The 20,812-nt window shown below is 49.3% G+C and overlaps 1 protein-coding gene across 2 annotated transcripts in view; it reads left to right on the top strand.

Annotated features, from left to right (window-relative positions):
* Positions 1-20,385, top strand: part of PRKCB (protein kinase C beta) — a 317,275-nt gene extending 296,890 nt beyond the window's left edge. The window contains exon 17 of one of the 2 annotated variants that reach the window (XM_032396231.1): positions 13,705-18,974. In XM_032396231.1, coding sequence (XP_032252122.1) covers positions 13,705-13,863 — 159 coding nt within the window. In that variant the 3' untranslated portion in view covers positions 13,864-18,974. Of the gene's footprint in view, positions 1-13,704; positions 18,975-19,731 lie in introns of those variants that run through there. The other variant, XM_032396232.1, reaches the window with a different exon arrangement.
* The last annotated feature ends 427 nt before the right edge of the window (positions 20,386-20,812 follow it).

Consider the following 20,812-nt stretch of genomic DNA (forward strand, 5'->3'; position numbering starts at 1 on the left):
GATGAAGGAGAATCCCTTCAGACTGCCTGCATAATTTCTCCTCGAGTATAATGTGGGAGCCAGTTGTTGGTCGTGGTGAAAAGCACGATGGATGAATGAAATAGGCTGTCCCGGAAGCTTCTAGAGTTCAGAGGGCTGGCTTACGGGGCACAGAGCAGGGTGTGGCTGTGCAGTTGTTCTTCCTCCTCTCAGTGTGAATTATAGGGCAGTGTGGGAGGTTCCTTGTGCTGAGGGTGATAGCCGGGACGTCCCCTTGGTCTGGGCGAGCAGCTCAGAATTTGGCTGTGCTCTAACAGGGGGCACGGAGGCCACAGCGTGGGTGAGTGTGTTTGCTTGCAGAATTTGTAGTATGTGGTGCACAGTAGAAGGTATGTGGGTATAGTATGTTTAAATCAAAATGTCTGATTGAGATTTGGGTGGCATTCCTATCCTATTAGGATTGCCTTAGTGAAACCTGGCAGTGTCCCTAATGCCAGTGCAAAGCTTGCCGTGAAAACTGGATAGGGCACAAGCCTGGGGCTCGAGGCTCCGGCTGCCCCAGGGGACAGTCCTTGGATCAGCTTCCCCAGCTGTCAGCAGAGAGGCAGCAAATCAAGGAGTGAGAGAAAAGTAACTAGGTCACAAGGATGGCCTGCTTCGTTACCATCCACAGAGTCTTAACTACTAAGGGTATAGGTACAGCGACCTGCCTGCCAGGGAACGTGGCTCTCTTTCTGCTCTACAGTAGGAGCAATCTGATGGACCCTTTCCCTCTGGCCAGGGCTGGAGGAGTACAGCTCGTTGGGAAGGGGACCCTAAGAAGAGCCCCTTTCCCTACAGCCATTCATCCCAGGCAGCCATCCGGGACCATCCGGACGTGATCAACAAGGCTCTCCTTCCGTTCCAGCCCGGGCACCGGGCCTCACGGACTCCAACCCCTCCCGTCCCGTACAATCTAGGCTGATGACCATAACGTTCTCTGGTTGCTTGTGCTCCCCGTCACTTGACATAAAGCCCCATCTGGTTTTGAGGCATCCGCACATCTGCCGAGCTTGGGGAGCTTGCAGGCTGAGAAAAGCAGAGCCCCCAGTCCCCATCCTGCACCACGACAGTCTCTCGTGTAGTAGCATTTTCCAAAACACCGCATAGGTGATCTGGTCACACGTCATGGCCTGCATCCTCTGGGAGTCTAGATGCCGAACTGCTTCAGAAACTAAATCATGCTCACAGGACTGGGTTTCTTGGTAATTCTGTCATCTGAAAACCTTGTTTATGTAGCTGAGGTCAGAAGCTTCAAGTACTGCTTTAATGAGCTGCACTTCTGTTCATGTGACATTCTTCTCCAAACCTAATTGCCCTTTCCACCGTATGAGTAAGCGTCTCCGAGTATGTGTCTGAGTGTGTGTTTGATGTGCTGACATTTCTGAATCGAAGCCACAAAGTGTAACCTTTGTATGTTTGCGATTAAAACTCCAAATGCAAGGCTTAAGAAAGGGGGCGAACTTTTTACTTAATATGATTTATTTAAGAACAGAACTTGGCTCCCCTAGGAAGTACCAAGTGCTCAGGAGAACAATACCCTTTTTGAAAATTGGGATTTGACATCATTCTTCTGAAACCCGTACTCTTCAGATATATTAGATGCAATATTGAGTTCTTGTCTGTGCCAGGCAGTACCTCATTTAATTCTCAGAAACCACTGGATGAGGTAGCTGTCAGTGTCACCGTATGAGGAGCCTGGAAAGGTGGGGACATTGGCCCAAGGTCAGCAACTAGCAGATGGCAGAGCAGGGCCTTGAACCATGGACTCTGCACCTGCCTGAGATCCTCGGAAAGATTATTAGAGGCACTTGGGAGCCCCATTTCAGGTTTGAAATTGCACTCCTGGGCAAGAGCCGTTACACCACCATCTAACGGTGTCTCTTACGTAATAGAGATTCGAGATTCTTAACAATTCAAATGATTTAAAATTTATTTTAAAATATTGCAACAAACAAGTAGCATATTCACACCTTTTACACTTCACTGGCAGGATTTTAAGATGCAAATCTCGGCTTGTTCCTTAAGGCTTTGATTTCGAGGCTGACAAAGACAGCAGATATTGAATAACCTCTGGAAGCGGGCTATGGGGCAGCATCCAAACAGAGCCCCTCCAGGCGGGCTCATTAAAGAGTAGACATCTCCTACTGCCCACTCGGTTCTGTTTGTTCTTTCGATTATCGAGGGTGTGAAGTTTGCACAGATCCTCATCAAAATATTAGGCTACATTCAGACCCTAACAAATAGCCAAGAGCTGTTTAGGACACAGAGCCCGAAGTCTGTCTGTTTATCTCTCTTTCCATCCCTCCCCCCCCCCCCCCCCCCCCCCGACAGAGAACCAGTTTAAACTGCGCATCAAACCAGGCCCCCTTCGGATGGTTGGAATTGGCAGACTCCTGAGCCAAGTGAAGTTCCTAGATCACTTGCCAAGTGCATGACTTTGAGCTGTCCCTCGGCACAGTCGCCAACAGTGTGAATTGAAAGGGTAGATGAGAAGGTCACGTGCTAGGGGAGAGCACAAAACTATTAGGACATGTCTGGCAGTAACCACTGAAGAGAACAGAAGTCTAGAAGTGGGTATAGATACCATCATTCTGGAGAGGAGCAACCAGAGGCCCGAAGATTCGCTTCAGTGACTTACACAGGGAATATAACAGAACCAGGACAAGAAGATGGGCCCTCCATTTAATGGATGCAGGACTTTATTAATACTCTTTACAACAGTAACAATAAAATGGGTCAGGCATGTTCTATAAAATTATTCGATTTTACTAGCGAGCAGAACCCTCTGTCTACTTTATATATCTCATTTCACCCTCACAACAACCCCATGAAATAGATTCTACTATTACCTCCTGTATAGGTAAGGAAATAGGCTCAGAGAGGTTAAGTAACTTGCCCATGGTCACACAGCTAGTAAGTCTGAGTTCCAATTTAATTTAAAGTCCTGTTTCTTCACCTCCAGAGCCCATATCCTTGGGTTTTAGTGTTTCCTCTCTCACCTCCCAGACTCAGCTGCACAGATGTGGGATTTGAACTGTTTTTGGTCCAATCCTGAGTCTGAACACTTTCCTGGGGGATGGGCTCTGTTGGGTGAATGTAGATGAAGTCCAGCTTCTTGGATTCTGCTCAGATTGTAATTCTTATCACAATGCCCCAGAAAGCTACTGACCAAAGGGTTGAACTTGAGAAGATGAGCAAACGGATTCAGGGAGACTGGGTCAAGCAAGGAGAATGTGGGCTTAGAGTCAAACGCAGCCAAGATGCAAACACCAGGTTTGCTGTCCAGCAGCAAAGAACTTGACGCCTCTCAGCTTCCCTAAACACAGGCTCCAGTCTCAGCCGGGTCCCCTAAACAAGTCCCCAAACCTCTTCTCTGAAGGTCCCCCTACTAAAATGCCCATCCCCTTGGTCTCAGCTGATAATCCTATCTGCTAAGTGATGGGAGAAACCGAGGACCATGGGTGCCCACGATGGATGGCCCTCAACTTCCTGCACCCTCCCTGCACCTGCATAGTCATCTTGACCTTGACCTCCTTCCCTCTGTGTGTCAGCAAACAGGTGTCCCCATCCATTGAGGACTTCCCCTCCCCTTCTGCCCTGAACCCCCTTTCCCCACCCCTTTGCACATCTCTGTCCACTCTGTGCCTACAGCTTCTCTCAATATTAATCAAAGCTCCTATGATTAGGGGCGCCTGGGTGGCTCCGTCGGTTAACGGTCTGCCTTTGGCTTAGGTCATGATCCCGGGGTCCTGGGATCGAGTCCTGCATCAGGCTCCCTGGTCAGCGGGGAGTCTGCTTCTCCCTTTCTGTCCACTGCCCCTGCTCTCGCTTTCTCTCTCTCTGTATCTCAAAAAAAAAAAAAAAAAAAAAAAAAGCTATGATTACAGATCAGACTCAAAGACTCAAACTGACTTTTAAAGAACAACAAAAAAACTTCTCAGGTAGTCAGTTGTGACTACATCCAGGGTCTCACACAACGTCAGAAGGAATCCATCTCCCTGTGTCCCCTGCAATAGCTTTCCTCTCTGTTGACTTCATTCTTCATTCTCAGAAAGCTTTCCTGGGTACATTGCTGCTCCAGAGTTCATCCCATAATCTTAGCAACTTCTGCCCCCTCCCCCCCCAAAAAAGAGCTTCCTTTTCCTAAAATTCCCACCAGCCCGGAACTCTGGCTCATTGGAAGATATGGGGTCACATGCCCATCGCTAACGAAATTGCTGTGCCATGGGGTGGGGGGGGATAGAACGTGCTGATTGGCCAGGCCCCATCCCCACCTGACATCCAGAGGAGAAGGGGTGGGTCCTCTAAAAAAAGTCAAGCTGCTATGCCCAGAAAAAGAGGGAATGCTTGCTGAGAACACAAGAGCGGCAGATGTCCACCCCAATGCTCCTGGTTCATCCTCCTTGGCACATAAACGTGTGAAGTCTTTCTCCTCTTAAAAATCCCTTCCCTCAAACCTGTGTCCACTTTCCACAATCTGCTCTTTCTTCAGTTTGCCTCGCCCCCACCTGGCCTCTGTCAACTCTGTGTTGACATTTCTCTCATGGGGTCGTTGATAACCTCAGGGTGACCTCCTCCTGTGGATTTGTCTTCTCTTTTTTGACCTCATCATATTATTTGGTATTCTGATTGTCCTTCCTTTTATTTATTTTTATTTATTTTTTTAAAAGATTTTATTTGTTTGACAGAGAGAGACAGAGCGAGAGAGGGAACACAAGCAGGGGGAGAGGGAGTGGGAGAAGCAGGCTTCCCGCCGAGCAGGGAGCCCGATGCGGGGCTCGATCCCTGGACCCTGGGATCATGACCTGAGCCGAAGGCAGACACTTAATGACTGAGCCACCCAGGCGTCCCTTATCGTCCCTCCTTTAAAAAAAAAACAAAACACACAAAAAACCCCTGAAACAGTGAAATATGCAAGCAGTGTCAAAAACTACATAGTGAAACTAAGTCCCCTCTGCCCACCCTTGCCCCTCAGCTAGGCTCCTTGGTTCTCCTTCCCAGAGCCACTCAGGGCTGCCCGGTTCTGGCGTGACCATCTAGACGGGCTGTGTGCAAGCACGGAAATACCCCACATCACACACAAGGATGCTGACCCGCTGCATTCGATTTCTGTGCCTTGCTTTACTCCCTTCCATCTGGAGGACTGTTTTCTATCAGTACCTTGAGATCTAGTTCATTCTTTAATAGCTTCCTGGTTTCCTAGGTATATATCCGTAGGATAAATTCATAGCCTCCCCTCCACTCTTTTTACACCCCTCTTCTTTCTCATTTATATGGCACTGAGCTCGCTGATTGCCCAGAAATGCTAACTCTGTGAAAACCCCAATACTATGATGTCGAGACATGTGCATGACCCAGAAAGGGAAAGAATAACGTTCGTTTCTTATTTATTTACAAGTGCAGTTTCTTAAAAACAACCACAAAAGTTCTCCCCCCGACCCCCCACCACTGTAGGGTATGAAGAACAACTCAGAGGTGGTTATGTGAATCTGAATTAAAATGTCTTTACAAGGGGCGACTGGGTGGCTCAGTGGGTTGAGCTTGGGACTCTTGATTTTGGCTGGGGTTGTGGGATCGAACCAGGCCCGGGGCTCCAGGCTCAGCAGGGAGTCTGCTGGAGATTCTCTCTCTCTCCCTCTGCCCCTCCCCTGCTCATTCTCTGTCTCCCTGTCTCTGTCTCTCTCTCTCCCCCCAAATAAATAATCTTTAAAAAAAAAAAAAAAATGTCTTTCTGAGGCAGTGAGGCTGGGGGGCGTGGGGGGTGGAAATGTATCCCTTTTGCCCCTAGGCGCACATCTGTCCCTCCCTTCTAACCGGTAACCCCAGGTAGGGCCTGGTGTCACCTTGAGGCTCCCTCCCATATCCCAGCAGCCTTGACGGGGAAGATTTCAGTTTGTGTTTTAAATGACTGTACCTGTCAGGGCAATATCCCAGGAGGGCTTAGGGTGTGGCAGGGCCCGCAGGACCGGTCTGTAGCCAGAGGCCACAGCCATCAGACTAGCTCACTGGCCAGACCTGGCTCTGTCTGCACCCCCGAGGTGGCTACCACGTCACATGTATTCTGTGCATTTTATCCAGTCATCCTCACCACACACTACAAGGTAGGTTCATTTGACCTAACAAAAAGTTGGCTTAGGGAATTTAGCTCACCTGCTTAAAAGTTGTATAGCTGGGTATTGATGGTGCTGGGATAGGTACCCAGGTCAGTGTTTAAGTTCATGCCACATGATGGGATGTAATTCGTAAGGCACTGAGCTGTAGTTAGAAAGCCTGTGGTCTTTGGAATCGAGCAGACCCTACTCTGAATCTCCGCTCCCCTCCTTTACCCTCCAGGACCCTGACCAAGTTGTTAACTTTCCAAATTATCTGCTAGGTGGAGATAATCCTTTTCCTGCCTGTCTCACAAACCTGTGAGAATCAAAGTTATAAAAACATAAACAATAATGGGGGTGATTGCTATTTGAGGACTAGTTTATCTGAAGCCAGCAACGTGGGTTTAGGATGAATGATGAAGAACAGATAAGAAAAATATGACACTTTGTTCACACGGGTGTATTTCATCTCATTTCTTAAAAGCAGGCTAAAGAACAAAGGAATGATTCTATACTTTGTGTAAAGAGTGACAAACATCCCTCCATCTATTCATCCAGCCATCCAAGACACACACCAAAATGTTACATAATGAAGGTATCGAGGTAGTGAGATAACAGAGGGTTTGGTTGTTGATTTTCCTGGGTGCTTTTGAACAACTTGTTTGTTTCGGCAAGAAACATACAAGGCTGATGGAAGAATCGAGATCATTGTCAGATCTGGGATCAAATCATAGTCAGGTACTTAAGCTCGCTAAACCCATTCCTTGCTGTACAGCAGAGATGTCATGGATTAAAGGAGATAATCCTCTCGAAGCACTTAACTCAGTATCTGGCTAATAATATGCACTTAATATACACTGTCATTCATCCATCCGACGATATTGAGTGTCCACTGTGTGGCAGAGCCTGTCCTGAGTCCCAGGAAGGCTGTGGTGTGACTTCAGCGCTTGCGAGGCTTACAATCTAGATGGGACTCTAGTTCACCGACAGAGAAGCAAAGCAATAAACATGTCATCTCGATCGGGCTCTTTGGGTAGGTTACTTCCTGTGCACGCAGGGAGCAGGATGCTCTGAGGGAGAGTAACAGGAGGGGAGGATTACTTTGTCTTGAGGTGATCCCGGACAGCTTCTTTGAGAAGGTAGACCGAAATCTGGAGGAAAACAAGACTTGGCATCTTATTTTTAGATAAAACAACACAAAACATGAAACTTGCTACCCAGCCAAGCCCCCTCTCTTGCTGACTTCCTTCTCACTACACAGACACAGGAGATCAAGTGCCCCGATTGTAAAGAGTCTTCACCTAGTCACAGAAAAGGGAGCTTTCATCTTTCTTTTCTTTCTCCACTGCACCTTGTCTGACTCTGCTCCAGAGAAACCTTGGCCCACAAACGACTTCTTAAAATGATCCAACGTGTGGACAGCTCTGTGCTCAGCTAACTGCTTCTCCCTGGGTGGGTCCCTCCTGTGTTGTCCTGCTGTGGAGGGCAGTCTGTCAGGCATGAAAAGGACCCGGAATGTCATTGAGTTTGCACATTTAAAAAAGAAGAAAAAGATTCTTTTTTTTTTTTAAGATTGTGTTTATTTATTTGAGAGAGAGGAGAGTGAGCACTAGTGGGGGGGCGGGGCAGAGGCAGAGGTAGAAGCAGCCTCCCCGCTGAGCAGGGAGCCCCATGCGGGTCTCGATCCCGGGATCTGAGCCAAAGGCAGATGCTTAACTGACTGAGCCACCCGGGTGCCCCAAGAAAAAGACTCTTTTGTCTTTTTACCCAGGCTGTGTGGCTCGGGTATATTTTCACTGTGACCTTCTAGTTTGGGTTCCCGAGGATGCCTTGCAGGAAGCTCCCCTGTGCCGTGAGCCTCCCACCCGTCAAGCCTGGTTAAGCAGTATGGGGTGGGCTCTTGTCCTCTTCTCCGGCATCTTGCTCTGTCCCTACCCTCTTTTCACCTCCTTGTCTTCCCTGGACAATATCCTTCCCTCCTCCGAAGAAGCAATGTCTTTCTTTCTGGTTGCACTCAGCTTAGATGTCACCTCCTCCAGGAGGTCTTCCTGGCCCTTCTTAGGTTCCTCACTTCTGTGCTCCGTGGCCCCAGTGGTCCCGTGGTACCATGCAGTGGCCTGTGTGAGCATCTGTCTCCTCTGCTAAACCGCAAGCTCCATGATGACCAGGACAGGGACCCTCTTGTGTGTCATCGTATTTCCAGTGCCCAACACACCGCCGGGCAGAAGCAGCACCTCAGCACCCAAATAGCAGTAGCTCCCTCATTTAAAGTAGCTTTTGGAGGGTTTCTTCTTATTAAAAAAAATCTGATTGTTATTTAGACTTTCAAAAACACAATCAAGCAGGGCGCCTGGGTGGCTCAGTTGGTTGGGCGACTGCCTTCGGCTCAGGTCATGATCCTGGAGTCCCGGGATCGAGTCCCGCATCGGGCTCCCTGCTCGGCGGGGAGTCTGCTTCTCCCTCTGACCCTCCTCCCTCTCATGCTTTCTGTCTCTCATTCTCTCTCTCTCAAATAAATAAATAAAATCTTTAAAAAAAAAAACAAAAAAAAACACAATCAAGCAGAAAAGATAAAGGAGAAAATGAAATTGAATCTGTAATTCATCCAGTCTTTACAAGCGTATGCGGGCTCTGCACTACCTGTGAGCGTACGCATTTGTGTATATAATCTATAGCACGGGAACACATTGTACGCAGTTAGTAATTATATGTAACTATGTCACTTAATATTCTTCTAAAGCTCCTTTTCATTTTTAAAAGTGTTTTGCATGGTAATACATCAGATAGATGTATCATTATTTAACTTTTTTCCCTATTGGTGGAGAGTTGATGTCAACTTTTCTCCCCCCCCTCTTGAACAATTTTTTGATGAACATCTGTATCTTGGTGGGATAAACCCAGGAGTATAGAGGAGGGGTCCAGGGAAAGGCTCCTGGAGGAAGTGACATCTGTCTGGAGACACAAAAGGATTTGTAGGAAATGCCGTGGTCGGGGGGGCGGGACAGGGTGGGAGGCAGGTGTTCCTGGTGGAGGAGGCAGCTCATTGCAAAGGCTGGGAGGTGACAGAGTTCATAAGCATCCTGGAACACCCGGGGACCAAGTACAGCTGGAGGGTGTTGGGGGGTGGGGGAGTGGGCAGTGAGGGGCTAGTGACCAGGCGACCAGGGCCAAGTCCGAAAGGGCCCTGTAAGCCATGCTAAGGAGCGTGGGCCCCGGGCAGCGGGGGGCGTTGCAGAGAAATGACATATCCAGGCTGGCGTCTGAAAGATCCCTGTGGCGGCTATGACTAAGCCAGCTCCATTCGACAGCTAGACTCGGAGCTGTTATTAACACAATGAAACAGAAGTTAGAAAGAAGAGAAGAAGGGGGAGAAAAAAAAAGAGAGCTCACATGTCACAGCTCACAGATAAACTTTTCAAACTGTCTAGGTTCTCACATTCGGAGGAGCAGTTGAACAAGTCAGAATCCTCACTCCCCTCTCCCCAGCCTGGGAAGAGGCGCCGTGTGGTTTCAATAACCGAGTGGGTGTGGGTCCCTGTCACTGTTGCTGGGGCTCTGGTGGTGGGCTCTGATGACAAGGGGGGTGGCGTTTCTTTCAGGAGCTCACTGAGGCTCGGTCCCCACCCAGGGCCACCAGAGAAACAGGTGTGGTCCACGCTGTGTGTGTCACTTAGTCCCAGCCGCAGAGCTGTCCCGTTCTCCAAGGACACGGCTGGCGCAGAGCTGAGCTGATCCGGGCTGTGCCTCCCAAGGGCTGACGTCTCCATTTAGGGAGTGCTCCTGAAACTAATGGGCAGTGACAGCTCCATTTGAAAAACACAGAAACACTTAGGGAGGCTGTGATCTGCCAGCCCTGTAAGCTGCTTATTAGCAGGAAAATCACGCTCCCGCTGCATTGTGCCCCCTTGGTTAACCCCTGTTTTTGCATCTCCTCCCTGCTATCTCACTTAAAGATTTCATTGTTCTCTGAGGCGCTTGGGGGGGGGAGGGGGCGGGGAAGGGGAGGGGGAAAGGCTCAGCCAGGAGCTGTTTCTCTGTCTCCTATCACAGTCTCTGGGGAGGCCCCGGCCAAGCTGCAGCCTTCTGGTGTGCGCGGGAAATTGATGGTTTTTAAAGAAAAATGGCCCCTGAAGACTCCAGGTCTCCACTCCCCTGCTTCCCACGCTGGCTGGTCAGGATCCCAGCACCCAGGCCAAAGAGGAACACGCACAGGTGTGCCTTCCACCATGCTGGCTCACTCCCAACCACCGGTCCCTGGCTCTGGCCCCTCTGGGTTGTGTCCACTGCCACCCCTCTGCCCCTTGGCCCTGTCCCCCATCACTCTCCTCCAGATGATGACAGCTAGCTTCTCCCTTCCCCGGCACCTCTGCCATCAGTCTAGCTGCCAGCCGTCTTCAGTCCCCACACCCTCGACATCCCCACTGGGCATTCAGACCTATCAAACAGGAAAGCAAGTGCCCGATGGCCCCCTGAAGGTGCTCTACCCCGAGCGTCCCCCACTCGCCCCGGAGCACAGGCGCAAAGTTGAGGGGTCACCGATAGGCCCTCTCTTCCTGGAATACTCCACTTCTGACCCATCAGCACATCTTGCCACCTCTCCCCTCAGTCCAGATGCACCTTTCCGTCTCCCCCAAGGGCACCTTCCTCTGAGCCACCATCCTCTCTCATCTCCCGGTTGACACCCCTGCACCTCGCCCTTCCGTCAGCTTTGTACAAGAAACCCGAGTCAGAGCATGCCGGGTGCGCAGAACCCTCCAGTGACTTCTCACCAGGCAGAGATGGAAACCCTCTGTTCTCCCTTGGCCAGCAAGGCCCCCTCTGTCACCCCTCTGCCTCTTGATCACCGCTCTGGCCACACTGGCCTCACCACTCTTGGCGGATTCGGTCAAGCGAGCGTGCCCGTCTCTGGGCCTTTGCAAATGCACTTCCCTCCGCCTAGAATGCTTTTCCTCCAGACATTCAGATGGCTCCAAGCTCATCTCCTCAGAGCTGAGCACTTTATCGAAAATGGCATTCTCTTCGCTGTGTATCCCTGGCCTGACTTTATTTTTCTTAATACCACTTGCCTCCCCCATCTGGCATTAAGTCAACTCTGCATGTTCACAGTTCCACTTCTGTTTATGTGTTTGTTGCCTTTCTTCCCCAGTAGAATGCAAGTTCCACGAGGCATAGATTTTGTATAACTTACCTTTAGCACGGGGCCTGGCACATAGTAGGTACTCAAAAAATATTTCTCGAATGAAAAAAAAGATGCATAAGCAATGAAAGAACCTGGACTATAATCCCGACCACACTGTGTTGAGGGTCCATCCTTCTGTGGGCAGAAGTTTTGCCCCACCGGCCAGCAGAGCAGACCCCAAGTCTTGATTGTAGGGCAGGCAGGCGGGGGCGAGGGGTCACTTCTCGTTTTCTGAGACCTGAAGCAAAGATATCAACATGGCTGGAGAGAATTTTCCCAAACAGGAACAGAGCAGGAGTTCTGAGGCCCTCTGGGAGCTGAGTCCCAAGCACGCGCACAAACGCATACACACAAACACACACACACACACACACACACACACACACCCATACTTCTGCTTCCCTTGACCATGGGGCTTGAAGGAGCAAAGGGGGAGCGTGCACTCCTTGACTTTCTCAACTCACCTTCCCTCTGCCCGTGACTCAGGCTCGGAGGCAGCTCTTCATCTTCTCATCTTCTTATCTGTGGCCCATTTTCCACGACTTTCTGCTTGACCCCTCAGAGATATTTCAGCTCCAGCAGCCCCTCTCCCTGGATTCTCGCAGTCCCCAGCCTGTCTGACGGTGCTCCCTCCTGGGTCTCCTCTTCCCGCTCTCGGTTTTAGGGGCAAGTTTTTCACTGGCAAATGGAAATCAGATCCTCACCTCCCAGGGTGGTTATGTGAAGCAAAAAGGTAATGTATGCGCAACCCTGAGCAAATGCCAGTTGCCTGGAAACTGCGCGGTAGTTTTTATTACTGTTATTATTATCTTTCTTCCACTTCTCATGTTCTGTCCTTTCAATGTTTGGGGTTTTTTTCCCCAAGACCTCTCTCCTGAGCTCCCGAATCTCCTTCTCACCCCCTCAGGTCATCTCCTGAGCCTCCCCGGTCCCTCAGAGTCATCGTGTCCAAATGGAAATAGCCGTCTTTCTGAATTTTCCCACTTTCTCTGTCTCCGGGGTTGACGCAACCACATTCTCGCTGTCCTTCAAACCGGAGACCTCTTCATCCCCATCCTTGACTCCGCCTCCCCCTTCCCAGCCCCGCCCACTTTGTCCCACCCTCCTTAGCCTGTAACCCATTCATGTAGAATGGAGCCAGGAGCCAGGAGCTCAGGCTCTGACGTCAGAGCTCTGTGAATAGCTCTGCGACTCAGTGGCTGTGTGACCTTGAACTAATGACATCATCTCCCTGGCCTCGGTTTCTTCATCTGTCCAGTAGGGCTAATGCCCCCGTCATAGGGCCATTGGGAGGATGAAATAAGACAATGCAAGTAGAGCGTTCTAAAGGGTGGCTGGTGTATAGCAAAAGCATCATGAATACGAGCCGTCCTACCTACTAGTACTTACTGCTCTATTATTAGCTTGTGGCTACCTGCCGTAGACGCTGTGTTTCAGATGCTGAGTACTCTGTGCACGTGTTTGCCGGTGAAAAACTAAGAATACCAGATTCCGTGACTGAGTGTCTTCTCACTCGGTGGGAACGAGTGTGTGCACGCTTGTCCACGCCTGCGTCCGTGCGCGTGCGCACATACGTTACCCCCCTGCCTGGGACCAAGACCTTTGCGTACAGAAGGACGCCAGGGTGGGTGAGAAATGATGACGGTTTCCTCTCTAGAACCCAGCTGCCCCACCAAGCGCTGGCTTGTGTTTCATCCCACCCTCCGCTCCCATTTGGAGAGAGAGTGGCTGAGTGGGCCTGCTGGCACCTTGTGACTAAGGGTCAAGGACTTACCCAGCTAACCGGGGCCTCGTGGGTGGCCGGCCATTGCAGGCACCAAACCCAGGTCTCGGGATCCGTGTCCACTGACTAGAGTTTGTAAACTCCTGTGTCTCTGGAGCCGGCCACGTCCGTCGTTCTTGACCGGTAGCCAGAGGACTGCACTTGGAGGGATCCACTGCTAAATATTGGGATCTCCCAGGTGACGTATAACGGGCTCATTACTTTGCATCTGGTGGCGCGCGAGGCATCGCTGGTACCTTAATCCCATCTCTTTCAGCAGGTGGGCTTGGCTGACTCCTTGGGGTCGGGGGGTGAGGGGAGGGGACACGCCACCCCGCCACCTGCCCCACCATCTCATGCCTTTGCCATGCAGCTCCTGACTGCCCAGAGGACACCAGGGGCAGCTCACGAGCCCTAGAAACTGCAAGTCGGGAGCCCCAGGTCATGTGCCAAAGGTCATGAGAATTTTGCATTTTATGTTGCTCTCATTTCTGATCATTGAAACAACCTCTCTGAGGCAGGGGAGCAAGCCACGCCCCATTGTGTTTGGTTCTGTTTTGTTTGGGTCTTTGGTTTTGGTTTCGTTTCTTTGGTTTTTTTGTTGTTGTTGTTTTCCACCTACCACAAGTTCTTTTCTTCCCCTCTCATAGTGTGGGCGAAATGCTGAAAACTTCGACCGGTTTTTCACCCGCCATCCACCAGTCCTAACACCTCCCGACCAGGAAGTCATCAGGAATATTGACCAGTCAGAATTCGAAGGATTTTCCTTTGTTAACTCTGAATTTTTAAAACCCGAAGTCAAGAGCTAAGTAGATGTGTAGCCCTCCGTCCTTCATTTCTGTCATTCGAGCTCAACAGCTGTTGTGGTGACATCTTTCCTTCTCATTGCCACGTCGCATCCATGTTTTATTTGCTGATGAGACTAGAGTGACCATGTTTCAGAAGCCAAATGTCCTCAGGTAGTTTGGAGCATCTCTGTGAGATGGGATGATGCGGGTGGCACGTCACAAATGTTGCTGCATTAATTAGCACATTAGCAAGCGTCCTCCTCCCGTTGACTTTCCCCAGCATGGCCGCTCCGCAGAGCCTGGGGGAACAGAAAAATGCCTGCTTTCTCTCCCTTTCTCCCAGCGCTCCCATATCACACGTTTCCCAACTCCAGGCATTCAGTCTAGATCGTTCCTACCAAATGAGTGGATCACCGGGTGCTAGCAGCATTCTCTCCCTCCTGGACCCGGAGCTTGGCTTGCATCCAAGTGTATGGTTGCTTTGACGTAGAGGGAATTCCTCCATTCTGCCTGGTTTGGAGGCACCAGGAGCTGTGCCGAGCACAGGCTAAAAATAAAATCTATTTGTTACTTTTTAGACTCAAAGTGAAGGAGATGATCTCAGCCCTTTTAAAATGCCAAGAGGGTGCTTTGAGACAGTCTCCATCTAAAAGGACCTCAAGGGGTCAGTCAAAAGGCAACTGGCTTGGGTGCCACCTCCATGCTGTAATTCCTGATACTCTCTGTCCCCCCTGATCACCTTCATCCTCAAACTCCTTGCAAAGGGCGTTTGGCATCACCCCCCCTGAAAAGACATGGTCGCTCTAGCCAGGTCCCAGAGGACCATGGTTTTACATTACATTTCAAATTTTATTTGCTTTGGGGTTTTATTTCTGTTGTTGTTCAAATGCAAAAAGAAAAAAAAAAAAAAACTCACTTTGTTACACATGCTTTGAAATCTGTGTCCAAATGTTATTAACCACAATGACCTGCTTTGATTTGTCAAGAAGGCGGCTCTGGAGCCTAGCAGACCCATGCCCGCGCGGATGGGATTTGTCTAGGTTTGTTGCTGGCTTTGGAAAGCTAATTAAGCACTCTGAGAAAGACACCATTTCTTGAAATGTAGACGGTTGTGTTCTTCACTTTGATGTTGTTTTGCAAGATGTTTGTGGAAATGTCCATTTGTATCTGGATATCTGTTATGTGCCATTTTTTTTCTAGCATCGAGATACAATAAAAAAAAAAAAAAGAAAAGAAAGAAGAAATGCTATTTCAAGAAAAAACGGCTCTCTTTGAAAAATGTGGACCCAAACTGCCAAGCAGGGCTCCTGAGGCTTCGGGACAGAAAGGAACTAAACCCAGAGCTTAACCTCAGCCCTGGGGATGGTCCAGGGACTCCTGGCAGCCTGTAATGGGATGGGATGAGCTGGCCGGGGCTTCCAACGATACCGGATGTCAAGGCCAGAGTCAAGTTTAGGGGCCAGCTAGGAGCATGGCTGGGGCTCTTGATTTTCTTATCAAAATCACCATTCCTCCTAGCTTGGACTAAATATTCTTTCTTGTGAGCAGCTTTGTGAGCCTCAAGAAGCCAAGGAAACCCCTTGGGGGGGAGAAATCCCCTTGCCTACTGCCTCCTTCTATTCCCAGGCAGCCCTACAGAGAATTCTTATCGCAAGTCGAGTGATTTCCAGAAGCACCAGAGCTTCTAAGAGACCATCAGGAGAACTTTACCAACTTGAAAAGTGTCCTCGAAGGAACACTTCTCATCTTTAAGAAACCCGTGATTGGGATTTCCATATAGGCAGAGGCCCCTGGCTCACTCCTGTCTGCCCTTGGCTTCTCCATCGTGGTAGCAATGTTGACCCCATGTGGGGCAAACCCCCAGTCCCAGCTGACAAGCTCAGGAAGTTAGAGAAGGAAGGAAATCGGGGCAGAAGCCTCCTCCCCCCATTTTCTTGTTGGGGACATTGGCATCCGGACAGAGGAAGTGACTTGCCCAAGGTCAGCCAGCTGACTCAGTGCGGGACTGTTTCTGCTCTGTAGCCCGTCTCTCTGAGCCACGCCCACCAACAAGCAAGTTATTTGAGGTCCTTCGTCTGGCTGTTGGGTCACCAGGTCTTTCCTTGGACCTGTTCTCAGGAAGATAAAAACCAGGGAGAAACATTGGGCCATTGATAGATTATTTGAGACAACATTAGAGAACGCTGTAAGATAAGTAGGTAGGTAGATAGCTAGACATGGATGGATGGATGGATAGATAGGAAGAATATATTGTGTATACACGCTGCACATTTGCCAAATTTCTGTCATTATTTTTTCAAAAGTTGAATCGTTTGCAGAAAGAGGTACTCAAGCCAGTCTCTGTTCCCCTAATACACCTTGCTGAGAGTTGGCCAGGAAAGTCTTCTGTGCAAGTGAGGGATCCTTGGTCAGAGTTCCCCGCAATTTCTTTTTCCATCACCACTTTAAGTCCGAAGGAGACCAAGAAACAGAGCTTTGAGAATATGGCATTTCTGGGCCATGCTTTGCAAGTTTATCCTGGAAGAAGGATTTCCCACTCCTCTGTGCAGTCCTCCCCGTATTCCACCCCCCATTCAGTCATCCAGGGAGCATTCATTGAGCCGCCGACTGTGTGCCAGGCTCTCTGTTGGGTGCCAGGAGCACAGTGGGGAACCCCAGCGATGCAATCCGGGGCGGCAGTTGTTAAACAAGTAATTAAAAGCATGATGTGATCTAGAGATAAGCAGTCTCTGAGTTAGTCAGGGGAGGCTGCTTACAAGAGAGAAAAAGTCATCAGAAGTCTTCAGGGTGCCTCTTTCTCTCTGTAGACCACAGTTTGAGGCTGAAGGAGGAAATGCAGCAGTGGCCCCTTGACCCAGATTTCTGGGACAATCCTAGAGTGCAGTGGGTGGGGAAGGACAGGGGCTAGATGGGAGCTGGGGTGGGTTTCCTTCTAGAAGGCCAAAGGCACAGTCTCCATGCTTGAACAGACCATAGAATCACCAAGATTTGAGCAGAGACAGATACTCATATAGAGAGAGGGGATTGGTTTTACAGCTCAGTTCTGAGTCCTGAATCTCACTTCTTAGAGTTTTCTCACCCAGATTCCTGCAGGCATTACCCTTTCCAGCCCTCGGGGAGATGCTCTTCTGCCAGCACACTGCCCCCAGCTTGACACCGCCAGGTTCTTCTAGATGAGACAAGCTGAGATTTTCCAAAAGAACTTAAATTAGGGAAGGAATTTAAAAAAAGAAATTAAATAAGAGAATCCAAAGAAACCTAAACACAGTCCGTATTAGCCATGGCTAATTGTCTGCCAGGATCCAAGAATCATCTTTGGCATTTCTTAGACTTCTCACTAACCTGCTCCTCTTCTAGGAAAGGGTGGGGCCATGGTCCTAATGACCTTGGGGAATCAATAGGAGGCCAGTGGAATTAATAACCCTCCTTGGCTGAGTGATACTCTGCTCATGTGGCTTCAGATGCTATCCACCCAAAAAAAGAATGGTCCCAACAGAGAGGCCTATCCTCTCCCACCTTCTAGAGGTAAAATTCAGGGGTATTTCCTAAGGGGATCTGCCCACGGGACGAAATCCCTAATGGCAGGTTCTATTTGGACCATGTGACTGTTTGAAGCCCGAGACCTACTAGCACAACAGATGGGGAAGAGCTGTGAAAGCTGGGGCTGGTGGTAAGGGAACCTCCGGAGATGCCCAAAGGCAGGGAAGGCCAGATGGGGTCGATGTTTCCAGGGGAGATCTGAAAAGAAGCAACTGCCTGCCTTCTAGCCCCAAATCTACCTGGGGCCTACACATAGCCCCGCAGCTCTCAGACCTTGAAGGGGCCTAACAGTTCAGTCCCTACTGGGGCTCAAAGTGGACAGAGGCCGATGTGAGGGACCCAGAGAATCAACAGGAACAATTTCATTGCTGCTATAGAGTGGGGTCTCTGGCTCAAGGACAAGTGTATGTTGGGGAAAAAAAGCAAGAGGCAAAGAGGCTCATCCTTAGTCGATCTCCATTCATTGATTCATTCATTCAACAAATAGTTGTGGACAGCCTGCTGTGTGCCAAGCATTATTCTTGGCCCTGGAAATAATGGTAGTGAAGAAACAGGTATGGACCCTCCCTGCCTGGTGAGAGGCAATAAATAAGACAATGTCTGATAGTATGTGGGTGCCATGAAAACTATTAAAAGGATGCTAAGGTATGACTTGTAGGGCCCAGGGAGGGATGCATGGGCAATATTAAAGGAAGGGGTGATGTTTGAGCTTTTCTCTGAACAGGTTAGAGATAACACAGGCCGTGCCTGGGACAGCATAGGACAGGCTGACAGCCAGCAGGACAGGATAAAACAGATGGGTGGGGCATGGCAGGAGATGGCCCACCATCTAGAAAGCAGTTCCATCTGCATCTTGAGCCCACTGCAGTCTGGCGACACTTACTGAAGTGTGTTCCCTGCCCCCACCCCCCGCCTTCACTCCCACACCTCAACACAAATACAACGCAATTAAGTGGCAACTCCACAGGGACATTTTACCTGTCTCAAGGGAGCAGCCTGAAGGAAGGAATTCTTGTGGGAGGTATTTGGAAACAGGGAATGAGCCCAGCAATGAGAAACCTACCAGTAAGCGCCCATTAGGAGCAAAACCTAAGTCATGAATGGCGATTGACTGGACTCCAGCAAATCAGTCAATACTCACTGAGCCTCCCCTCTTTACAATCTGACCCAGCTCTGGCTTCAGCGAGGCAGACCCAGGCGTTCTCCTCGGCTAACCTGTAATAAACCAGCCATCAGACTGTCTCCCCTGACCCACCCCTGCACCCAGTCGGAGGGACTGAGGCTTGAGCCCTAATTAAGCGCAATGTGGTCAGGTAAAGATCACTACCCCACTGTAAAACCTTGGGCAAGTCACTGTATCTTCCTGCACCCGTTTTCTCCTATGGCAAACCAGGGAGGGTGAGGACTCCAGCCCCTCCTGCCTTCAGGTGGGTGGTGAGGATGGGAGGGAACGAGAGCCTGCAGGACCCTGAACAGGTGAGAACATCATACAGACGTGAGGTGTTTTTATTAGCCCACACTCTGCTGTTCCCTGGAAAAGGTTGCCCCAAATTGTAGTTAGTAACCTGGGATTAATGCCCCCCCCCCCCGCCAAAAAAAGAAATATCAGGCTAACCAGGAGAATAGAATTTTTGTTTGTTTTAAGGCTGCCCTTACAGACCTTACTTTAAGCTTCGGGTTTTGTTTCGTATAGCTTGTTGACTAGATACATGCTATGCTGTAACCATCCTTGGAGACAGCCCGTGGCTGATGAAGACTCAAATTCTAGTCTGTGGGTGGGTTTCTGAGCATCCCTTCAAAGCCTAGTTAGCACCAGGGGATGTGGGGTGGACAGTGGTCAGCTCCTTTGGTCAGGCAGCGATCTGATGTCCCCACATGACACTCCACCTTCTTGGCAACTGAGTGGTTGTGCAACCGCTCTCCTTTTTAAAGAAAGGAGCCTCCTCGCCACAGGGGTCGCTGCTGGATGGTTTCCTCTGGGACGCTCTATCCCGTGACTAATTCTATGACATTTTACATGGTAAGAAGTAGTTTCCAGTTCAGTTCATCTCAAAGCCAAAGAAAACAGAACCCACACATACCCACAGTCCACTTTATGACAATCCTTAAAGAAATTCAATGTTTCCTTTCCTTTCTTAGGCAATCGCCACCAAGTTTTCTCTCCTGAAGCCAACATACAATGTGAAGTGAAAGGCAGGGGATAGTATGCGCAAAGCACCTGCTAAACAACTCAGCACAGGGCTCTTTCTGACTCTGCCCATGAGATGTCATCGGCTTCCCACTAACTGGCAGGTGTGGGTAGTGTTTCCTTCTTATGCTGTGTTAATGTGTTTGCTTTCCATTTGGCAGAGAGACAAGCGAGACACCTCCAACTTCGACAAAGAGTTCACCAGACAGCCTGTGGAACTCACGCCTACTGATAAACTCTTCATCATGAACTTGGACCAAAATGAATTTGCTGGCTTCTCCTATACTAACCCAGAGTTTGTCATTAATGTGTAGGTGAATGCAGACTCCATTGTCGAGCCTGGAGTGTAAGACTTCAGGTCAAGTGTATGTATCAATTCTAGTCTTCCAGGATCCATGGTGCATATGCTGGCAGTCAATGTGTGGAGGGCTTGTCCTCGAGGGCTTTTCTTTGTATGTGTAGCTTGCTAGTTTGTTTTCTACATTTGAAAATGTTTAGTTTAGAGTAAACGCTTTCTCCAATTAGAGAGGTACAATTTTCCAAACTTCCAGAAACTCATCAAAATGAACAGACGATGTCAAACCTACTGTGTCTGATACCAAAATGCTTCAGTATTTGTAATTTTTAAAGTCAGAAGCTGATGTTCCTGGTAAATGTTTTTACAGTTATCCTACCATATCTTCTTTGAATGCTAAGCATGACTGGTATTTTTAAAAAATTGTGAGTAAGCTTTGCAGTTACTGTGAACTGTTGTCTCTTGGAGGAAATTTTTTGTTTAAGAATTGATATGATTAAACTGAGTTAATATATGCAAACTCTCTTGTTAACGTGTCTGCTTCTAAATAGGCCCTGGCACAGGGATTATAAACTGGAGAGCCCCAGGCCGAGGCAGCCGGTGGACGAGCTTTGTTTTGCATGCACACAATTTTATTTCGTTGTCAACATTTAAAAAAATGGGATATTTTATATAAATCCTGGGGTTTTCAGATTCACTTGAAAAAAAAATTGCAAGACAAGCAGCCCTGGGCCTGGTTCCCCTGTGGAAATAATTCAACCGAACTGAGAAATGGCTGTCTCCTTTAAAAGTGTGGGCTCACACTCCGCCGCAGTCTCCACCGTGCCCTGTTGTGTTACACTCCCTATCCACGTACCTGGCCACTGTAGACGGGAGGTTGGAACTTCTGCCATTTGAATCACAAGCTTAATGACCTCAATATTTTCCTGTGCCTAGAATCAGGGGAT

The sequence above is a fragment of the Phoca vitulina genome, unplaced genomic scaffold (genome assembly GCF_004348235.1).
Source record: "Phoca vitulina isolate PV1807 unplaced genomic scaffold, GSC_HSeal_1.0 scaffold90, whole genome shotgun sequence".
Lineage (NCBI taxonomy): Eukaryota > Metazoa > Chordata > Mammalia > Carnivora > Phocidae > Phoca > Phoca vitulina.